Source organism: Rhinolophus ferrumequinum, chromosome 2, assembly GCF_004115265.2.
Source record: "Rhinolophus ferrumequinum isolate MPI-CBG mRhiFer1 chromosome 2, mRhiFer1_v1.p, whole genome shotgun sequence".
NCBI classification, from domain to species: domain Eukaryota; kingdom Metazoa; phylum Chordata; class Mammalia; order Chiroptera; family Rhinolophidae; genus Rhinolophus; species Rhinolophus ferrumequinum.
In genome coordinates this window covers 58,425,985-58,446,853 of record NC_046285.1, presented here as the reverse complement: position 1 = coordinate 58,446,853, position 20,869 = coordinate 58,425,985, and the positions used below count along the sequence as shown (strand labels likewise).

The 20,869-nt window shown below is 40.8% G+C and overlaps 2 protein-coding genes and 1 long non-coding RNA gene across 6 annotated transcripts in view; 2 read left to right on the top strand and 1 right to left on the bottom strand.

Moving 5' to 3' along the window:
• The window catches only part of MASP1 (MBL associated serine protease 1), a 65,238-nt gene extending 61,256 nt beyond the window's left edge, over positions 1–3,982 (bottom strand). For 2 of the 4 annotated variants that reach the window (XM_033123537.1, XM_033123562.1), the window contains exon 1: positions 3,743–3,878. In XM_033123537.1, the coding sequence (XP_032979428.1) occupies positions 3,743–3,747 (5 nt within the window). In that variant the 5' untranslated portion in view covers positions 3,748–3,878. Of the gene's footprint in view, positions 1–3,742 lie in introns of all 4 variants that reach the window. The other 2 variants (XM_033123531.1, XM_033123546.1) reach the window with 2 other exon arrangements.
• Positions 3,176–7,549, top strand: LOC117032231 (uncharacterized). Its single transcript, XR_004424704.1, has 3 exons — positions 3,176–3,647; positions 4,304–4,491; positions 7,373–7,549. It is a non-coding gene; the product is annotated as an uncharacterized LOC117032231 (long non-coding RNA).
• A 9,828-nt stretch (positions 7,550–17,377) lies between these two features.
• RTP4 (receptor transporter protein 4) overlaps positions 17,378–20,869 on the top strand; it is a 49,733-nt gene continuing 46,241 nt past the window's right edge. The window contains exon 1 of the mRNA XM_033090677.1: positions 17,378–17,628. The gene's annotated coding sequence lies outside the window, so the exon portion shown is untranslated. The remainder of the gene's footprint in view (positions 17,629–20,869) is intronic.

The window sequence follows — 20,869 nt, the reverse complement described above, 5'->3', positions numbered from 1 at the left end:
TCTCATGTAATACTGACATAAAAGGTAAATAGGTAAGTACCAAAAGGCCTAGAAGGATATCACCAAGGTATTAACAGTGGGTATTACTGAAGTGGGAATATGAGTGTTTTTAATTTTATTTTTGTATATATGAAATGTTCAAATTTGTCTAGAAGGAACTATAACTATTTTTTTCCATAAAAAGAAAACAATAAGTTAATTCAATTATTTCCAAGGCCCCTATAATAGCAACATGTGAGATGCAACTAAGGAAACAAAATGTTTTAATCCAATTGCCAGGGTCAATATTTTTTAAAACTAATCTGTGGAGGGAAAGCCTCAGAGGCAGAGAGAAGGGAAGGCATAAGTCCAAGCTCTCCAGTGAATTCGTAGGAAAGCTGAGTTCAGAAACTCTCACTTAACAGGGTCCAGGCAGCCTACTTTCCAGCGAGGAAATGTGGCAATGTCAGCAGGGCAGGGAGCTCTGGTTCAACGCTATCTGGTGAGAGGAGAGGACTGCTTATGGGTCAGAAGAACTAGGGTCAAGTCCAGACTTTGAGTTCGTTTATCTGCCCCATTTTAGGGAAGTCATGTAAGGTTTCCGTTTCTTCATCTATTCAGTGGTGATAATAATGACTTCCCACAGGGCTGCTCTCAGAGTAAAGGAGGATTGGAAAGTACTTTGTGAACTGTCCAGCCCTAAGCAGACTTTAGTTATGATTAGTCCATCATGCTACTTCCCGAAAAGCAGGGAGGGGTTAGGAGCGGATTTTGGCTCCCAAACTGGACTTCTCTGCAATAGCCACATCCAGATTATGCAAGGCTGAAAGGTCAACTTTCTCCATGTCTGCTTTTTCCAGACCACATGGAGGAGTCTCTCAGCCTCCTGATGTGGGTCTGTCAAGTGCTGGCTGCTGACAGCCCCGGGAGGCCCAGGACCATATGTGGTAGGCAACTGGTCAGCGTGGGAGGAAGGCCTATGAAGCTTTCTGTTCTATTTTGTTTGCCTCTCAAAACCGTCAAACATATGAAACAAATATCTCCTTGCACATAATGGGCTTGAGCATATGCTTGCTTGCTTTAGGGGCTGCAAATCAAAGAATACAAGTGGCAGCTTTCACTCCCCATCACACTCTGAATTTTTTGGCTTCTTATACACCAGGCACCGGCTGTACAATTACTGACACCTGCTATCTATTCTCCAGCTAATCAAAAAAGTTTAGCTACATTTGCTTGAAATGTCAAAAGTAATGTATAAAGCTGGGATTTCATAGGTTCCACTGTCGGAGCAGGCTATCAGGAATGCATAAAACTGTCTGCATATATCAATGGTTGTGGACTGAGTAGCACTTTATATCCTATCCATTCACTCCCTTCACTTCAACCTACATTACACCCAGACAGTTTTTGAGTAGAACAGTTGAAAGGCACTGTATAGATCTCTTTGACAACACCCTTATTTGACAGATGATGAAAAGGATACCCCAAGAGGTGACATGTCATGCCCAATACCATATGGTGAATTAGCTTCCACAGAAGACAGGAATAACAAAAGCTCACAGAGGAAGCTGGGTCCTTGCCCATATGCCCAGGCATCTGGCCAAAGCAATTAATCCTGTGAAAAATAATTCAAAAACCCATGGCTTTATGTGAAAATTAAAAAAAGATACAATACCAAAGCCCCTCCCCAACAGATTCCAGTTTAATTGGTCTGGAGTGAGGTCTAGTCATTGGCAACTTTTAAAGCACAGCAGATGCTTCTAACGTGCAGTTAGGACTGAGAGCTGCCAGTATAGACTGATACACTTGGTTGAGAGTCTGGTGGAATACAGTAGAAAAAATCCGGGATTTGGAGCCCAAAGACCTAAGTTTAAGTCTGAGCCTTTTCAAAAATCATCAGTGTGTCTTTGGGCAAGTTAACTGCTTTTACCCTCACTTTTCCATCAATCCTTATCTTACCCACAATCTGAAGACCAGGTGAGACAGTGCCTATAAAAATGTTTTTGCAAACTCTGAAGTGCTGTTCTGTGTGAGGCAAGACCCTTTGAAGACTTCTAGTGGAGCACTTTTCCAATAGTACTTTTGGTATTTCAACAACTGAATACAATTCAGCCAATATTTATTGATCGACTAATAGGAAACAGACATCATGCTAGGTGCTGGGCATACAAAGATGGACAAGACATAGATTCTGTACCTTAAGAAACATTCAATCTTGGAAAAGGAGGTTGATGTTTAAACAAGGAAATATTACAAAGACAAGAAGAGATGGAGCCCCAAAGACAAAGACAGAACAAAGGAAGGGATGCTGGCCAGGGGAAAAAAGGGGATGCTTGAGCTGGTTATATCAGTCGGGTCCCCTAGGAACCAAATTAGGGGAGGGCTGCTCTGGGTTAAGGAATGAGTAAATGCAATGATACAGAACTATTAATCAGCCCTGTAGTTTGGTATGTCTGGAGCATTGGGTGGTAGGGTGGGATTCAAATAGTGACAGATCGATCAAATTGTCATTCCATGTAGATGGGATAAAGCTCACCTCTTTTAGGAGAAAGGAAAATGAAGTTAGATGGCAAATTTAAAATGACAATGGATTTAAAAAGAACAGAATGATTGAATTAACCTTAGAGATCTGATTATCTCTCTGAACCACAGGTAATCTGAGTTGAAAGAGTTAATAGTCTGAAGCCTCTCACTGACTCCAGACCCAGAAAAGTTGCTAGGTGACTTTGCAGAAGAGAAACAAATAGAACCCCCTTTCCAATTGAGAAGAAAATTAATGGGGAAAGAGGTGTTTAGGGACTTAACATCTACAAAATGTCTTTTTTTTTCCTTCCTTCCTTCCTTCCTTCCTTCCTTCCTTCCTTCCTTCCTTCCTTCCTTCCTTCCTTCCTTCCTTCCTTCCTTTCTTTCTTTCTTTCTGTATTTTTAATAGCACTAACACTTAAAGTAGTGAAAATAATTATGGTGGTAGGGGCTTTGAGACTTGCAGAGGAAAACTTATACAGAATGTTTGGTAAGAAAGACCAAGTAACTCTAAGTGTAGGCTGAAGAATAGGAAATGTTGAAGAGCATAAAAACTATTAGAATTTAAAGTCCTAGGTTCAGAAATCTAAAGGCTCTTTTTTTTTTTTTTTTTAATTTGTGGTATCCCTTTAAGAGCCATTTGGTGCAATTGATAGCCTGATTCCTGCCACCAGCTGCCTCTGATTTCAGTGAGAAAGGCAGAAATTTATAGGGGACTGTAGAGCAGGGACAGGTTTTCAGTTTTCTAAATTGAGGTTTTAACTGGCCAACTTCTGAAGGTTTAAGAAACCAGAGCTGAGCTGTGGGAAGCTGGTTTCTTTTCCGGTCAGAACAAATAAACACAAAAACACATATCTAACTCACAAAGTGTTAGAAATAAACCAATGCTCTTAGCAGAAGAAGAAAACAAAAAAGTCAGCCTTGTGGGCAACAGAGGGAAAGTCGTATTCGCCAGCAGGCAGCACCCTATGCTGGCAGAGGGAGAAATGTGAGCCTCAGCAGCTTTGGGGCAGGATTTGCACAAAGTCTCCCGTTTCAAGTTGCTTGTCTCCAGAGCCCCGGGGAAGGCGCCCAGCCCTCGTCTCCCTTCCAAAGCCCCCAAGGATTGAGGAGAAACTCCCTTCTACCACCCACAGGACACGCAGGTGAGTCTGCCCAGAGACAAGGTCAGACCTTCCAGGGTTACTTCACACCTGGTCCCTGAAGGGACAGCCGTGCCCACTCCTGTCCTGGCACTCACCTCATTTTCCTGCCTTGGGTGCTCCTGGCTGCCTGGCCTTCGTCCCCCCGGCCTGACTTGTCTATGAGCTCGTCCCTGGTGTGGTGTCAGCGATGCCTTATCTTTGTTCTGAGGTCCCTCTGTGTCTCTGGAATTGGCTGGCATTCTCCATTCAGGTCACGCCTTCCCCTGCCTGCAACAGAGCCCCTCTCCCCCTCTCCCCCTCTCTCCCTCTGCCTTTTCCTCTCTCTCTCTCTCTCTCTCTCTCTCTCTCTCTCTCTCTCTCTCTCTCTCCTCTGACTCGCTCTTACGCACACTCAGAGGAACCTGACGGAACAGAATCTGTCTTCCTTAAGAGATCTGCTCCTCTAGTTCCCTCCTTTATCCCATGTGGCTGGCTCCAGCTCTTGAGAGAAAATAACCGAGAGGCTCAAATAGGTATTCGTGTCACTGCGTGTGTGTGTGTGTGTGTGTGTGTGTGTGTGTGTCTGTGTGTGTGTGTGTGTAGGGTGGAGGGGGACAAAGTCTAATTTCTCTTCAGTCTCCCTTGCCAGATGGCTATAGTTTTCTGTTATTTTTCAGGGCACCAGCAAAAGGACACCAAGTTAACAGAAGCCACCAACCAAGAAGGCAATTCTAACATCTACAGTAGGAAAGAAAACAGATCCCGATCCCAAAGCCTCACTCTGTGGACAAATACTACAGGTTTTCCTGTGAGCAGAGCCACTGGCCCAGAACGGCAGGGAGCACCTAGCTCTGCAGTTGGCGAGGTCTTCTTCCCATTTACACACAGTACTTGTGCCGTTTACCAACTCAGAGAGTGCAGAGGTCTAATCCAGCCAGAGAGGATCCTCCACAGCAAGAAAGCCCCTCTCCCTGGGGTGTAGGAAGACCCAGGCCCCTATACATGTCTACAGCCAGGGTTTGTGGAGAACTCAGATCTAAGCTGACCTGAATAATAAGAATATTACTCCCTCTACAACAGTGACAAGCAAATGATGTACAAACTAGATTTTGCTGAAAAGTTCTTCTGTGTTAGGTACAAATGTTATCTCAATGACGCCCACATACTTGTGAGGGTCATACATTATACTCATTTTACAAAGGAGAAAACTGAAGCTCAGAGAGGTTACATGACTTGTCAATATTAAGCGGCTCTTGTTACTCCTTACTGCTACTACAGCTACGAGTTAACATTTCTTGAGCACTCTGTGTCAGGCACTTTTCTAGTAATGTATTAATTCCCTCCAATCATCGTTATATCTCATATAAGTGGGTAGTATATTGCCCTCATTCAGACAAGGAAACGCCCAGAGAAGTTAAGTAACTCACCCAAGGTCACACAGCTAGAAAGTGACGAGGGGAAATCTGAACTCTTACAATTATACTGTACTGCTACTCATAATATAATGCATATGACATTTTAAGTACACACACCATTCACAAAGAAACTCAATTTGAGGCATTTTGAAAAGAACGTTAGATGCAGAGTCAGAACTTAATTTTAATCTTTCTATCCAGCCATCTGTGTATGTTGGGATCAATACTTAAAAATCTTTGATCCTGTATTCTTATCTGGAAAATAGGGGTTGCTATGAGACTTAAGTGAGATTATGCTCAGAGTGCTTTTTTAGCTGTCTAGTGGTATACCTGAGAGAGGGCCACCACCTACTCTAACCACGGGGGCAAACGCATGCACTCTCAACCTGCTTTGGCATATTCTGGGAAAAGTGGCTTGAATCTCACTGGAGTTCTCATTGCTCCATTTTCTCTATTTTAACACTTTCGAATGTCAGCTTTGCCAAGCCTTGCATTATTAAGAGGCTGTGGTTGATAATGTGGGTGCAAGTATATGGGATGAGAGAATATGTTTGTCCTTAGGCACTGTTTCAACAAAGTGTTGCTTTGTGTGTCAGGCAGAATAGAAGAAAAAAAAAAACCTTTAAAAATCCCATTAAGAAGACTCACAGGCTCCTCAGACATCAAATAACTCTCACAAAACAACATTTTAATGATTTAAGTGTAAATGAATCAGAAACACATGGACAACATTTCTCTTGGAATACACAAGAGTTTTAAAACCAAAGGAGAAAAAACTTGGCTCAAAGCACACTGAACTGTGCAGAGGGCCCTGTCCATTAAAGACATACCCTTTATTCACACTGCGGCTGAGCTGGCCCTCTCCTAATTTAGGGCACACACAGGGAAATGCAGTCATTTATCCTGGGCAGGAGGGTAGAGCTTGGGAGGGAAAGCCATCAGTTTCTTGTAAAGTGTCACAGAACAATTGAGCCTCCTGGAATAATTTCCTGCCCATGTTTTTTCAAGGCTGCCAAGGTTCAATGGGAGGCATTTGAAATATGCTCTGAGTCAAAGTTTTGCCAATATACAGAGGATCTGATATGTGCTTCCCTGGGAGTTAGGCAAGGCTCTGATGGAATCTGCATGAAAACAAGAACTATGTGACTCAGGCATGATCTGGGTGGGCTTCAGGGCAGCTTCCCATTGGGGTGGACTACATTGGTGATATTGTCCTGTGCTTTTGATAAGAACTCCCCATGGTGTCATTAACGGATATGGGAGTGGGAGGAATGGACGGCAAGTGGTTGGGGAGTAGGCTCAATATCAGTAGGCTAACTTGTAGGTGACCTTGGGCAGGTCACCTACTTTCTTGACCAGGGGATGAAGAAGAGAAACACGAGTTTGCTCCACTGTGAAATCAGGGGATGGAACTCTGTTGAGATCATGAATACATGTAAATCTGGGCATGAGGACTAAGGGATGGTATTGCCGTGGAGGTCAGGTGGATTGCTAATGACCTGTAAAGAGAGTCAAAGAGTCCAGAGTGGCCCTCTAATCTTGACACTGGCTTTATCTATTGTCATAATAGCACCCCATTACTCAGCATTCAAACATAGCTGTGCAGAAAAAATAATTTTTAAGAAGATTCAACTAGTTTTTTAAAAGTTTCACAAAAGTGTTTAAAATACACATACAAGAAACTGACAGTATATCATTCAGGATCATAAAAGTATAGCATGGTAGATGTGGGCTCAACACCCCCAGGTTATAGTTAGGGAAAGGGATCAGAAAAACTACTATAAAAGAGTAAATGCCACAGCCTTCCTACCACTAGAAAGGGCTTGGTTTACATGTTCTACAGAAGTATTTATTACATGCAACTCCTAAGTTGGACCTTCTGGAATTCCATGAATGTGTTAGAGAATGTAAGGAATTTGGGCAATGGGTTTTTGTTGGCAAAGTCTGAAATCCAGGCTTCCTATAGAATATCTAAGAAACCAATAAATATTCCCAAAGATCTCAGAATTAAATTTTGGGTTATTCAACACATTGACTGACAGTTCGCTGAAAGCCATCACTGCAACATTTATCAATTATCAGAATAATATGGGAAATTAAAAACATACCAGTTCCTGAACACTATCCCATATTCAAATTTAATGACTCTGGAGTAGGGTTCCTGAACCTGTAATTTTCAAAAGCTCCCATGGCATGATTTTGCCATTTTGGGTACACATAACAGAATGGTACATCTTATAATTGATGGCATTTTAGGTTTGAAAAAAATATCCTTAGTACGTGGATATTTCCATATACATTGTTACACGTAATATTCACATCTTCCTACAGATGATGACACTGAGTTTCAGAGAGACTAAGTGTGCCCACAAGAGGACGATCAACATCTAGAGGCCAGGCCTCCTGGCCCCAATCCAGGACTCTCCTCTCCTCAACTGCAGACTCATGATCCAGCTTGTGGACTTTGAACATCCATAAGCCATGTTGTCATGTGACGGCAAGATTTCAAGGGAGAAAATAATAGTTTCCATTAGAAAATAAATGATTAAGCTCTGTTATAGGCTGAATTGTGTCCTTCCCAAATTCATGTGTTGAAGCCCTAACGCCCAGTACCTCAGACTGTGACGATAGGGTTTTTAAAGAGGTGATTAAGTTAAAATGGAGTTGTTAGGGTGGGAGCTAATCCAATATAACTGATGTCCTTGTAAGAAGAGATTAGGAAGGATACAGGTAACACAGGAAACAACATGTGAACAGACAGTAAAAAGTCGGCCATCTGTGAGCCAACGGGAGATGCCTCAAAAGAACACCTTGATCTTGAACTTCTTTAAAATACCTGCTAAAACCTTGATCTTGAACTTCTGGTCTTCAAAAGTGTGAGAAAACGAATTTCTTTTATTTAAACTACCCAACCTATAGTACTTTGTTATGCCAGCCCTAACAAACAAATACAACCTATCTTACAGAAGGTTCTCCCAAAGCCTGAGACATATACCACCAGTGATATCAAGCTGATTTCAGGTGCCATGCATATGGAATTAAAAAACCCTGGGTCAGTTAAGATTTTATTTGGTAGGTAATAAGAGAAACCTTGATTAATGCTAAAATAGATAGAATTTATTTTCTTCACATAGCAAGAGATGAGGAGGTGGGTAGATCTGGGGCAGCTGTTCAACATTGTAGTCTTTCTTTCTGCTCTGCCAGCCTTAGGATTTGGGCTTTTATCATCATGTTTGACACCTTATTATGGTTACAAAATGGCTGCTGTAACTCCAGATGTCATGTCCATATCCAAGCAAGAAAAAGGGAGGAAAAGGGAAAGGTAGCATGAAGGGACTTCTCTTTATGTCTCACAGGTCAGAGCTGGGTCCCACGTCTACCACTAAGTGCAAGGGAGGCTAGGAACATATTTCTTACTTTTACAGCTTATAGAGAAGAAGTGGGCAATAAAGAAGACGGGGGTTGGAAATGGGAGTTTTCTGAGCTGAGCTTATCCAAGCCGTCACCATCATATGCCAAGAAAGTCCTGCCTTTTTTATTTTTTTTACACTCCTGACAGTATGAAGAAGAAAGTCTGAAGGCAGTACCATTTTGCTATGAATGCTATTTTTTCATTTTAACCAGGAAAGGAAAGTCTCAGGTTCAGGGTTTTGTAGAGGCAAGAGTATTCTGCTAGAATTTAATATCTTTTTAATTCATTATCTTTATTTTTACATTTATGGTAGTAACATTTTCAAATATGTGGATTTTAGTTAAAAAATAAATGCAGAGTCATTTTAAATAAAACTACTTGAAAAATAATATAAGTGATATTCATGCATGTGAAAAACAAATTGTAAAGGAGAATGACTAAGGGTTGGGAGCATCAGTCTAGAAGTTAGACTCAGTAACAGCAGGTCGGAGAGGACTGGCCTTTGAGTCAAGCTATCAGGCGGTAGAGGCTGCATTCTGCTCCAACCCAGTGTGAAGCATTGAGCTCTTTGTTTGCCCTGGGCTTTGAGTTTCTAATTCACAACGATGATGATGAACTAGGTGTTTTGTTTTATTTTTTTTTAAGTACATTCCTACTCAAACACTTTATGGCATCTGTTTCAGTGTGTAGAGCCATACCTATTACACTATTATTAAGAGTGGATTAAAGTGTTAGAAGATCTCAAAGTAGTTTTTTAAAAAAGGAACTCTGAGATAAAACAGAAAAAACTATTCCCAAGAAGAATGCTTCTCTGTTATGACTCATTTTATCCTCAAGACAACCAGTAAAGGCCATACATTATTATCTCTATTTTACATACATGATTAATAATAGTGAGATGAGGCAATTGAGTCCCAGAGGAGAAAAATGCATTGTCCAGGGTTTCATAGAAATGAGATGGTGGGGCTGAAACCATGAACTTGGATTTCCCTTTTCCCCTGCTCTTTTATATTAGGTTGTAGGCCACTCTATTTGAGACTGAGTACTTTAAAAAGAAACTTATTTGAAGATCTTTTCCTCCACAACACACCCTGGCTCTCCACCACACGGTATTGTCAAATAAAGAGGTGCTCTGAGGTTTCTTAATCTGTTTTGAACAGCAAAATCTTCATGCTTTCTCGGCGTCATTAGGCTTATGGGTTCTAGACCCTACTTTGGTCTCTATATAAGAGGGGAAACCTCTCTTTCTTCCCCCATCTCTCTGCCTAACCTACTTTCCACCACCTTCCTCACTCTTCTCCAGGTGAGGGTCTATGTTTACTAGTAGACAGTGAAAGTGACTCAACTGGGCACACACATCAACTTCTGCTTTCTGCCTTATTTCATTCAGTGAAAAGACATCTTGGAACCAGACTCTTTTAGGTCATTCTGGCTCTCTTTGATGTTATTTTTCCATACACCTAGCCAGAGGGTGGTAAGAGAAGGAGACTAGCATTTAAGTTCTGGCAAGGGGTGCGGATGCTCCATTTAAGCTTTTGACCAAAGGAAGCATTATCATCTAACCAAGCTTTACTGAAGAACCCAATGCAGTGAACTTCGCATTAGCCTAGCAGGTAATACAGAGTACCTGGTTTCCTCTTTGCTTGTTTCTCCTCATGGTAATCTTGCAGGGGCCGGGGGTGATGTACAAGGGAGAATCTTGGGGTTCTTAAGAACTTGAGACATATACCATACCATTTGTTGTGGGCTGAATTGTGTCCCCTCCCAAATTATATGTTGACGTTCTAACCCCTAGGACCTCAGAATATGACTGCATTTGGACACAGCGTCTTTAAAAATGTGATTAAGTTAAAAGGGGGCTCTCAGGGTGGGCCCGAATCCAATATGATTGGTGTCATTAGAAGAAGTGGAGATTAGGACACAGACAACACAGACAGAGGGACAACCATGCAAGGATACAGCAAAAAGGTAGCCATCTGCTGGACCTGGAGCTGAGCTGCGCCCTCCACAACTAAGACTGGAAGGACAACAGCTTGACTTGGAGGAGGTCCTGAAAGTACACTTTGTTCCCCAATAAAGTCCTGTTCCCCTTCCCCAGTAAATTATTTCATTTTATTTTTTTAAAAAGGCAGCCATCTGTGAGCCACTCGGGAGAGAGGTCTCAAAAGAAACCAAACCTGCCAAAACCTTGATCTTAGACTTTTAGCCTCCAAAACGATTAGAAAATAAATTTGTATTGTTTAAGTGACCCAGTCTGTGGTATTTTGTTATGGCAGCCCTAGGAAACTAGCCCTCCCTTACCTTTGCGGACCTAAATCCATTTTATACCAATTAGAATTGCTACCCATTCATATTTGATCTCCTCTCTCCCAGAGGTTCCCAGATGCTAAGGCCACGTGGACCAAGCAGATCCAACCACAGGACAGGATTGAGTAAGCCATAAGAAGCAAAGTGAGAGCTGGGATAAGACCACGAGGGGAGCAGGACTCAGATCATGACGGAGTCAGGGTCTTCACTTCCTCAACTCTCTACTGCTGTTTCATGACTATTATATTTTTACCCTCCTTCCAATCTCCCTGTTCTTCTATCACTCTGGTATAGCCTATTCATCTCTGTTACTGTTGCTTTCCAACCTCTTGGTTCTATCCTTAGTTCCCTTAAGAACTTAGGCACTTGTCACCATTGCTTACTGTTCCTTCCCAATTCCTGATGTCTTGAGTGACAAGGGGCTCTCATTCCTTGACTTCTTCATCTTCCATGATGAGTTCTTCCACTTCACCTTAGCCACGTACTACACCCAGAGCCATATTCACCTCTAAATTCTTAAACTCATAACACCCCATTCTCTGACCACCAACTTCTATCTTTCTAGATCTAGATTTGCTCCTTCAATAGTCCTATTCTAGACTTCAGCCTCACCAAGACACCCAGTTATTTGACACCACACCATTTTCTACCAGTTGGTCAGATCCTCTTGGCTTTACATCTTTTATGAATCTCACAACAAATCACCAGCACTTCTATTATTTCTCTACCTGTTTTATGATTTTCTTCTTACTTCAGAGGAATAGTATTTCCTTTTTCTGGTAAATCATTGAGAATCTAAGGACAGCTAGATTTCCTCTGTCTGGAATACTCCAAGTAAAGCCTCATAGTTCACTCCCTCAGCTCCTTCAGTTCTTTCTAAAAATGCCACCTATGCAGTGAGGTCCTACAAAACCACTCTGTTCTACTAATTCTATTCCCACCCATGCTTGCTATCTCCATATTGTGTTTCATTTTTCTTCATGGCACTAATCACCTAAGATACTATTTATTTTAATTATTTATTTGTTGATTGCTCCCCACCCCGTTAGAATAACTCAATCTCCAAGTGGACAAGTATTTTTGTATTTTTTGTTTACTGCTATATTTCCAGTACCAAGGATAGTGTCTTGGATTTGCACATAGTAGGACCTTCAAAAACCATTTGTGAAATAGATCTTCTTCTAAGAAAAAAATAAATGCTCACATATTCTTTAAATTTGTCATATGATTTCAGAGGCCTGATGGCCTTCTTGAGGCCAGGAAGCTCAGAAGCTCAGTTTTAACTATTCTTCTTGAGTATTTCTCATATACACTACCACTAAATTTTAAATACCATTTTACATACTGATCACTTAAGAATCTATTTCTTTGGCCTAATATCTTCCCACAATTCCTTACTCACAGATCAAATGTCTATCGCCACCTCCATCTGAGGTTCCAATGGACAGAGGTTGTTAATTTTCCATTCCTAAGAAGCTCCTTCTCCTGTACCAATTGTGTCCATGAACCACCATCAAATCAAAAACCCATGCCAGGTATTCAGTGTCATTCTGATTTATGTTTTCCCCTTCTCCTCATAGGCCATCTGTCAATGTCCTGTTGTTTAGATATAAGTATCTTTCCAATCCATCAGCATGCGTATCTTCCATTTCCTATGCTCCTACATTAGCAGAGGCTTTCATTATTTCTCACTGGATTATTTCAACAACCTCCTAATTTGTTTCTCTGCCTTTAGTCCCACTTTTATAAAAATGTAAGTCTCATTAGTTTGCTCCCTTTGCCAAATCTTTCAGAGCTCTCCTTTGCTTATAGAATAAATCAAAATGCTTTAGAATAGTACTTAAACCCTAACTCACGTGGCCGTGAGATGCAATGAGATTGAAGTAGCCTGCCTGCAGGGCTGAACCATGTGGAGGACAGCTGCCCTGGACAGTCACCTGGGCCCACAGCAGACTTTGCATAAATGAGAAAGAAACTGAGCTTTTGGTATTGTTTGTTACTTCAGATAATCTAGCCTATCCTGACTGACACAACATTGTTATACGGGATTGCTCTCTCACCTCTATATTCTCCCCCACAACCAGCACACTTTGACACACCCACACTTTAATATCTAGAACTGGTACCAAACTAGTTGTGTATTCCAGATTCCATCACACTCTCTCATGCCTGCATTCATTTATATACCTTGTTCTCTTGATCTTTAATGGTATTTTCTTCTTCATCTGTCTGTAGAACTTCCTCTTATTTATCCTTTGAAATCTTGCTCAGATGTCAGCTTATCTGGGAAATCTTCCCTAATCACCCAACACGAAGTAAACACAATTTTGTTCCTTACACATAATTTAAATTATTGAATGTGTCAAATTATAGAGAAAATACTTGTTTATTTGTGTCATTCTTTCACTACAATAATTCAAGGGCCTGAACAATATCCTTGGTACCTTGGAATCAATAAATGCTTTTTGAATACATAGATGTTTAAATGATGTTTTAAAAAGGCATGCAATCATCAAGACAGGTAAACATATAACTGAATCTATAATTACAAATTGCGATGAGTGCTATGTAGGAAGACAACAAAGTTCTATGAGAAAGACTAATAGAAGGGCCTAATTTATATAAAGTGGTCAGCAACCTTACGGTGGTGTGGCATTTAAGCTAAATGGAATGAGTACACGTTAGCTAGTGAAGAGTTGGTGATTTCAAGATGATGGGATATGTTATCTGGACTTCAACACATGTGGAAATTCCCCATTTCTACACCAAATTCATAGAAATAATAAGAAAGATATAAAGATGGGGTTAATAAAGAGCATCTGCACTCAGAATTAAGGAAAGGAATTATCTGTGGATGAGAAAATGAGAAGGTCTGTAAAAGCAGAGCAGTAGACGAGGAGCTATCTGCAACAGTGAGCTGAGGCCACAGTGGGAACCCATCCTGACCAAGTGGGAAGGCTTCGTGGTCCCACTGGGAAGCTGGAAGCTGGCAAGGCTGTAGCATGAAGTCACTTGGGAAGGAACAACCACCACAGAAAAGGTGCCAAACACTAATCAACAAGTATTTCTTTTTAAAGCCTGCATTTGGAAAAGAGATAATAAACTCAATAAGAGAATAATTTAATGGAAGGAAAATAGAGTTACTAGGACCATAAAAACAGATTTTAAAGTAAGTGTCACGTGGGGTCTCGGGTCCCGCTCCCCGCCCAAGAATGCAGGATAGGGCGATGCCAAAAAGGAACACCAACGGAGCCATGGATTGGGGGTTCATACCACTATAGTCTCGCTGGGGGCTGGGTTGGAGATACAGGAAGCAGGCTCCACACAATGTGCAATCTGCCGTCCGCTTCTCTGCCTGCCAACCAACCCCTTGTTAACTGCAATCCACACTTGCTAGCTCAGTCACTGCAGTTATATCAGTGGCCAATGGCTAACTGGTTACAGCTGATGGCGTCTACTACCTGAGCCAGCACCTTTCCACGTGAGGCTGAGAGCCTGAAAACTGCTTTCTGGGATTCTGTCCCCACAGTAAGTTATCTCAGAAATCTAAAGGACTTCTGGAATACCATCTATAAAACAAGAAGAAGAGGAAGATTTCAAACAAGAAACAAGAAACAGGTTGAAATGCAACAAGAAGCAATTGGATAATTAGCAAAATTGAAACAACAATTTTGCATTTATTAAATATAATTATTGAAACTAAAAGTAAAACACAATCATAAGTATGGACAGCTAAATGGCCCAATGAAAAGTTAATTAATGATTTGGACAATTAAGCTGAGGAATTCCCTTAAATAAAGAAACCAGAAATATGAAAAAAATAAAGGGAGCATAGATTAGGAATGACCTATGTATGTCTAACAGAATTTTCATTAAAATGGAATAAAGAGAAGGGAAGTGATCTTTGAAGAAATATTGGTCTCAGTTTTCTCAGAGTTGAGAAAAGACATGAATTCTCAGACAAAGAACTTACCAAGCCCCAGTTGGGATATATACACAAAATTATACCTAAATTCATTGTAGTGAAATGTCAGCATATCAAGGATTGTTTCTTCCTTCCTTCCTTCCTTCCTTCCTTCCTTCCTTCCTTCCTTCCTTCCTTCCTTCCTTCCTTTCTTTTCTTTCTTTCTTTCTATTTTTCAAGGATAAAATTAAAATCTTAAAAATTACCAAAAGAAAAGAATGGAAATTCGATTAACATTCAGATTTCTCAACAGCCACCTGGATACAAAAGGGAAATAAAGAATATCTTATGTGTGAAAGGAAAATACCTTTAAACCTATCATTCTACACTATCAAAGGATTGTGTAAATAAAGTTGAAATAAAGACATATTCAGACACTGAAAACTTACCACTTGCAGGCCCTTTCAGAAAGAATTACCAAAGAATGTTAGAGATGGTTAGTGTCGAAATTGTAGAGAAATGAGCACACTCATACAACGCGTGTGAGAATATAAAGTGGCATGGAGACTTGAAGGTCAAACTGGGGGTATTAGTAAAGTAAAAATGCACGTATCTGACAAATTAAGAACCGTACTTCAAGGTATCTGTCTTAGAGAAGCACATGTGAAAGCATGTCCATTGTAGTTTCATTTGTTAAGGTGAAAAATGGGCATTAGTAAAGTTATGGCTAAATATAATCCATTCATACTATGAAATATTGGGAACCAGTTAGAAGGAATGAGAAAGATCTGTATGCATCATCATGGATTTATATCCAAGACTTATTATTGAGTGAAAAGGGCAGGTTGAAGAATGATACGTCAGAATATCACTTATTTAATGAAAAAACGATAGGCTCACCAAAGAATACATATTTTGTATGTATCATAAATATTTTGTATGTATTTTCCATATATCATAGAAGAAAGTGGGGAAGGTGACATATCAGACACAACCAATTCCTTGTGTGGAGGGTGTGGTTGACAGAAGCTTTATTTGTATCTACAATAATGCAAAGCCTCCAGTGTCCAAACTTGTAGACTGGGTCAGGTGTGTTTAACCAGGAGAGTGGCACAATCCAATTTATAATGACAAAAGATCCCTCTGGGTATTGTGAGGAGAATGCATTTGGAAGAGGGGAGGCAGGAAGGCAGTTAGGAGGCTGTTGCAGTAGTTAGGACCAAGGCCCATTCATCCAGCAGACACAGTGGGCATAGAACCCGAAGGCCATGAAAACGTTTAATTTTAGTTTCTTTTAACATCAGAATAAAAAGCATGAAATAATAAATGTATAACAATGAATCCAGCCTGGATTATATTTGCCTTTATACCAATGCAGCACTAAAATATAATTTTTATTTTATTTTTTTATGGATGAATGGGCTCATAAAGGCAAAATATATTTTGTAAGAAGAAAAGCCTGAATCCAGCCATAAATTGAGAGTTGGGAATGAAGGAGAGGGAGAAAGCAATGATAACTCTCAGAATTCTGTCTTAAGGTGATATTGGCTCCATTTACAGAGATGAGGAAGAGAGGTGGAAGGTAAGTAGGAGTCAGAGTAAGGAGCCCGCATGCCGGGCTAGATGTGGAAAATTTACCACTGATCCAGCATCTTGAAAGGGTTAAGGACCACTGAACTTTTAGGCAACAGGGAGACAGAAAAAAATTTGAAATGGAGATTAACATGATCAGATAGTTTTTTGTTTTTTCCTTCCTTCCTTCCTTCCTTCCTTCCTTCCTTCCTTCCTTCCTTCCTTCCTTCCTTCCTTTCTTTCTTTCTTTCCTTTCCCTTCCTTCCTTCCTTCCTTCCTTCCTTCCTTCCTTCCTTCCTTCCTTCCTTCCTTCCTTCCTTCCTTCTTTCTTTCTTTCTTTCTTTCTTTCTTTCTTTCTTTCTTTCTTTCTTTCTTTCTTTCTTTTTTCTTTAAAGATTACCTTTTATTGCCAGGATTCGCAGTGGCTTCTGTCACTATGTGTAATCTTTGACCTCCACCAGCCTAAATTTCAGCCTTTATTTATTTATTTTTTATTTTTCAATTACAGTTGACATTCAATATTATATTAGTTTCATGGGTACAGCATAGTGCCCTTGAAATTTGTGCAGTGATCTCTTCGATTAGTACCCACCTGGCACCATACATAGTTATTACAATATTATTGACTATATTCCCTATGCTGTACTTTACATCTCCATGACTCTTTTGTAACTACCAATTTGTACTTCTTAATCCCTTCCCCTTTTTCACCCAGCCCTCCAGTCCCCACTCCATCTGACATCAGCCATATGTTCTCTGTATCTATAGTCGGTTTCTGTTTTATTTGTTCATTTATTTTTTTCTTTAGATTTCACATATAAGTGAAATCATGTGGTATTTGTCTCTTTGTTAATCAGATAGTATTTTTAAAAATTCCTCTTTGATAGCAGAGTGAAAAATAGAACCAAATGGGTGAGAAGCTAGAGACTGAGCAGGGAGCTAACAATACGTACATACCCAGGCCTCCTGGATCTCAGGCCACTCGCAGGCTCAGAAAAATGTGATGAAACTGAAGCAGGTTGAAAAAGAACGGGAAAGACCTCCCGGCTAGGCCCAGCCCAGAGCTCATCTTGGCTGAAGTTCATGGGCATGTGTGGGGCATGGACCTTGCGGCTGGCAGCACTTTCTGGCCAAACCACAGGGCAAATTTAAACACTTCAGTTGTCCCAGCACAACAAACCTGAATGACGATGATTTTTTCTAAAGCAGGATTTCAAAAACAAAACTACTTCTTCACAAAAACATCTCAGGAAAGCTGGCTGCCCCTACGAAGATGTTTTAAAAGGTTGGACCTCAAAATATTTTCAGCCTCTGCAAGGGGCACTAAGCTCTATGGATCTTTTGTTTTTACTCATATCTGACTGAGAAAAATGGTGACGCTTCTGAAGACATGTGAGTAGACTCTACTAATTAAGTACTTATTACAGGATGCTCAACGCTGTGTTCATTAGGACGGTGAGGGAAGTGGGTAAACCGGAACAACTCTTTGGGCCTGAGTTGTGTTGGGTTTTTTCCCCATGAGATGGAAGTAGTGATAACACTGTCTTTACATATCGTTTCAAGGACATAGTTATTCTTAAAGTCTTTTTAAAATAACTAAGACCTTTGAGGACCTAAAGAAGGCTGTTGACCTTCTCTAGAAAAAAGTGTATACTCAAATACAAATTTTTATGTCTTTGTTTTTATAGGATTAGTGATTAAAAACTGTTTGGTATGGTCTACGAAACACCCACAAAGCGACTGGCTCTTTATGGGGACTCAACCAATAACAATCATATAATTGGAAAGTAGGAGTAGGAGGATCATGGAAATAATATTTAGAAAGTGGCCTTCGGCGTGGGACTAAAAAGATGAGTAGGATGTCAACAGCTGAAGGAAGAACAAAAGCTAGTGAGAAAAAGTGAAGTGGGAAAATCAGTGAGGGAGGGATTATGCAGAATGAGTAGCAAACACTGACTTCATTGAGCCCTCACTGCGCCAGGCATTATATGCATTATCTTACTCAATCTTCACAGCAAGTTAGGCATTGTTAGCCCATTTTACAGATAAGGACACAAAGTTAGGGAGGTAAGGAGTGAGGCATGTAGAGGTAGGAACTTACCTTAAAAGTCTCCTATGTCAGTTCTGGTGCAATTCTCTTTACTTTTGTGGATGATTAAAAATTTCCATAATAAAACATTTTAAAATTCTCCCATTCTCTGAAATTTCTATACCACAGAATGGCTTAATGGGAAGAGCACTACACCTAAGATCCTGTTAACTGTGGACATATTGCTTTCTCTTTCTGAGTTTCAATATTTATTCCCATCTGTAAAAGCAGGGTATGAGTCTACAATGATCTCCAAGTACTCTTCCAACACTTAGAGTCTATGACTTTTTTTATTAAAGGAGAAATTGTTCTTATTCATCATTTACTAAACACTTTCCTTTTGCTTGTCCATACTCCTGCTTGCTCAGTAGCTCCCGTTATTTTATTTTTCAGACAGCTTTATTGAAGTGTACTTGACATTCAATAAGCTATATAAATGTAAAGTGTATACAAAAGCCTTTCCCACATATTCTCAGGAAGACATGTCAAAACCAGTAGTGGGATTGGGGACAGAAGACCTGGGTTTTAGTCCTGCCTGTACCACTCTTTCCGGTGGTGTGAACCTTGACAAATAAGTTTGCCTCCTTGCGCCTCAATTCCCTTCTCTGTAACATCAGCATCATCCCTTTCAAGTTTACCCTTTGAGTTTTCCTGGAGAATCAGGGAGACCTAGAGCAAACATACTGAAAAAACCCTCTAAATCTCTTACTGTCATCTCCTCCAGGAAACCTCCCTGAACCCTCTCCTGTCAGTAGTTCTGGGGCTGGTTGGGTAAACACCTCCTCTTCGGATCCCTGTGTACTGAGGATGGTGGGGTACACTCCCAGCTCCTCTGGCAGTGTGATCTTAGCCTGTCATCTTGACTTCTTAGAACTTTCACGCCTCATATCAACCCTTAGACAATCTCCAAAGCCTCTTCCAACTCTAACACAGTCTTGGTTCTAAGGGAGTATTTCTCAGTGTATGGCTAGTATACACTCATATGCAAAAAACGCTGGTTGAGTTGGGGTGGGGCAGAGTTGATGGTATTGGCTGGGCTGGCATGCTTTCTTCTCAGATGTTCTATGTAAGTAGCATGGTACAAAACAAAGAGCACTTGGTCTGCACTCATGCTACCTGGATCGATGGACACAGCTCTAAGAACTTGAGCATCTCATGTAACTTGCCTGGGCCTGTTTCCCCATCTATAATGAAGAGACACAAGTTGCCATTCAGCCTACCATCTGCCTCTGTAAAACAGAAAAGGATTAGTATTATTGTCATGATTTTTCTGAAAATTTCAGATTTTTTTACAGAGATGCAATGAAAATGTATATCATAGACTAACAGATGAAATATACCCCAAACACTTTTTGCACCAAGTTAGAATTTGAAACAGAAATTATTTACCAAACAAGCATTACTACTGGGCATGTTTTGATTTTCAATTAAATTATTTTTTTAACTCTGGCTCCATGGTGTGATGGTTTTGGAATTAGTAATATTAAAACATTAGTTACACTGGTGAGTAATGGTTTTATTTAAAACAGAATGAAAATGTTAACACAGTGGTGCCCGGAACCAAACGTAAGACCTCTAAGTGGCTCCTCTTGTAGATGTCAAAGGCCTTGGTCATTACTACTAATCTTTAGGTGAGTGGTTGACGCTCACACAGCAACCTGCAATTCACCTCGCAGTTTCACCTTGCTGTTTTATCCGTGCCTTAAAACGCTTTAGGGAGTACTTGTCATCAACTTTTGTTACTGGCAGAGAAAGTGAGCCTCTGAAAAATTGATGTGGTCGAAGTCCCATAGCCTGTAGGGAGTGACAAAGCCCAGGAGGTCGTGGGGCAGTTCCAAGCAGTGGAGAGAGCAGGGTCGGAGGTCAGGCATTAGCCGGTGTGGGTACCTGTGTAGCTAGGGAGAAGTCACTATGCATGGATAATGCGTACTTCATGGACCTAAAATGTGTACAGTGCTTAGCCCAGGGTTGGGCACTTACTTAAATGCTTAATAGAACTTATTAAAAGTTAATGCATCTTCTTCATCTTCCACCTCATTTTCCACTGGAGCACACGGGTGTTGAAAAACACAGCCACAGGCAACCTGCTACTTACGCAGTTCCCCCAAAACACCCAGTAACATTTCCCTAACAAATCAGTCTGGAACTGACTAAATTTCCACTTCCTTCCTAGCTTGTGTATCCTGGACTTTGAAGATTTTCTTCCACTCCTGTCTTTCCTTCCTTCTGCCTTCACAATCAGCACCTCAGCCTGAGTCCTGACCTCACCTGGCTCTGGAGCCTCCCCAGGGGTGGGAGTAGGGGTGTGGGGCAGGGGCAGTGCTTCATTTTGAGTGAGAAAGGGGAAAAAAGTGGAACAGCTGGAGCAACTCTTCTCCCTCCCCCACTGCAAAGGGGTCCCTCTCTGCTCTTGCAGACCTTCTCTTCCCAGGCTCCAGCCTTTACAGCCAAACTTTCTGGCAAGTCTGCTTTTCCTCTGTAGCATGGGACATGTAATTGTCCTCTGGTCTTTCAAAGAACCCATGTTAACACCAGCCCTACTGA